Source organism: Antrostomus carolinensis, unplaced genomic scaffold (genome assembly GCF_000700745.2).
Source record: "Antrostomus carolinensis isolate BGI_N321 unplaced genomic scaffold, ASM70074v2 scaffold44681, whole genome shotgun sequence".
NCBI classification, from domain to species: Eukaryota; Metazoa; Chordata; class Aves; order Caprimulgiformes; family Caprimulgidae; genus Antrostomus; species Antrostomus carolinensis.
In genome coordinates, this window is record NW_010295709.1 from 2,129 (window position 1) to 3,932 (window position 1,804).

At 40.6% G+C, this 1,804-nt stretch overlaps 1 protein-coding gene across 1 annotated transcript in view; it reads left to right on the plus strand.

The window, feature by feature from the left end:
* SNIP1 (Smad nuclear interacting protein 1) overlaps positions 1–99 on the plus strand; it is a gene marked incomplete at its 5' end in the record, with an annotated part of 2,211 nt that extends 2,112 nt beyond the window's left edge. Inside the window, one exon of the mRNA XM_029087490.1 lies at positions 1–99. This exon is cut by the window's left edge and continues 192 nt beyond it. Within this exon, the coding sequence (XP_028943323.1) occupies positions 1–64 (64 nt within the window).
* Positions 100–1,804: the final 1,705 nt, after the last annotated feature.

Sequence of the window (1,804 nt, forward strand, 5' to 3'; positions counted from 1 at the left end):
ATCCGAAGCCAACACAAAGGACGATGATGATGATGAGGAGAAGGAGGAGGAGTCTGACAGTTAACAGATGAGGAGGAAATGGGGGGAGGGGGCACGGGGAGAGAAATTCTTTGCAGTTGAACATGAATTGGGAAGTAAACATGGGAGCATCTCAGCACTGATGCCTCCGACTGCCTTAAAGTCCTTTTTCTGTTGCTGATCTGTTCTCGTAGTTTATTTTGGGGGGACTTCACTGATTATTTGTCTTTGATAGTTCTGCATATCAGGAAATACAGATATTTTGGTTTTTTAATATTTTTTTTTCCCCCCCAACAAGCAGAAGAGCACCTGGATGTGAAAGCTCTGATGCTGGAAACCTTCAACAGATGTTGAAAGACTGTCCTCTTGAAGGAAACGCTGTAAAACAGCTGCCATATTTACAATTATTTTTATTAACTGTTTTGTCATAGCCCTTTGAAAATGCTACTTAACCGAAATATTAGTTAGAAAGCAACCAGACACACTTGGTAACACGACTTGTTTGGTCGGGGTTGCCAAATCCCTTTGCCCCTTAGGAGCTCTAGACAGGCCCGTTTACCAGGCTCGCTACTGAGAAGGCAGAAATGCTGCAAAGCTCCTCTGGTGTCGGTGTGTTTTGGGCAGTTCCTTTGCCTTGTGATAACTTTCAGGGACGGGCATTTCACTGGAACACACTACCTGAAAATTACAAGGTAATATGAAATGAAAGTTAAATGTTTCCTGGGATTTTAGGTGTCAATACTGGGATTATCTGGGTCAGTGTCTGCCCAGTGAGTGTTCCAGCATTTGCTGCTCAAACTGTCCCTGGATGTTGAGTGTCCAGAGCTGGGGCTGTTATTTCTGATACACCCCTGCCCCGTGAATAATTCTTGGTTTTGTTTGTATTGTGCAGAAATACCCTTCGCATGGTGACATGGTTTAACCAGAGTTTGCACTATTTAAGTTCTCTTTTTATAAAAACTTATACAAGTCTCTTGTTTAAAACAATCTTCTCCCCTGTAAAAGAAAACAGCGCTTGAGGAAGAGAAAGAACAATTCCACTCACTGAAAGTACTTGCATATTTTTGGATGTCTTCTCCTCATTGCTTTATGGTATAAGAAATGTATATTTTCCTCTCTGTTTATTAATTTTGCCTGGATGTTTGTTCTGTGGTCACAAGCTCATACCTGCTGTGTATATACTTTGTGTATACAAGACTTGCATATTGTATACACAGGCTGGAACATTTATGGTGTAAATAGGGGTCATGGATGTAGGTTTTCAAACAGAAGGTAGAATGTTTTGACTGGGAGGATCTCCTTTATATATACTCTAGGGGTTTTTAAATAAACAATTTGTAAATTTAGCCCTAATTACTTTTAAGTCGTAATATTTTTCTAGTGTCCCTTTTTTGTTGTTTGTTTCCTTTATGTTCCTTGAAATAGATGAACTCTCAGTCCTCATTTCACTACCAAGGACACCAAATAAGTTTAAAAATAAAAATGTGTGATCAGTACACACAGAAGCTGTGAGTGGGGAGGGTCTGTACCCCCCACCCTCTGCTCTCACCTTTCTTACTGAGTGTGGCCCAGCTGCCTGGTTCGGGGCACAGGCACCTTCACACTTGGAAATAGGAAATCACTGCCTGGTTTAATCTGACATCTTCATGTGTTTTTATATCAAATCTCCCTGGTTTAATCTGACATCTCCGAGTGTTTTAATATCAAATCTCCCTGGTTTAATCTGACATCTCCATGTGTTTTAATATCAAATCACTGCCTGGTTTAATCTGACATCTCCGAGTGT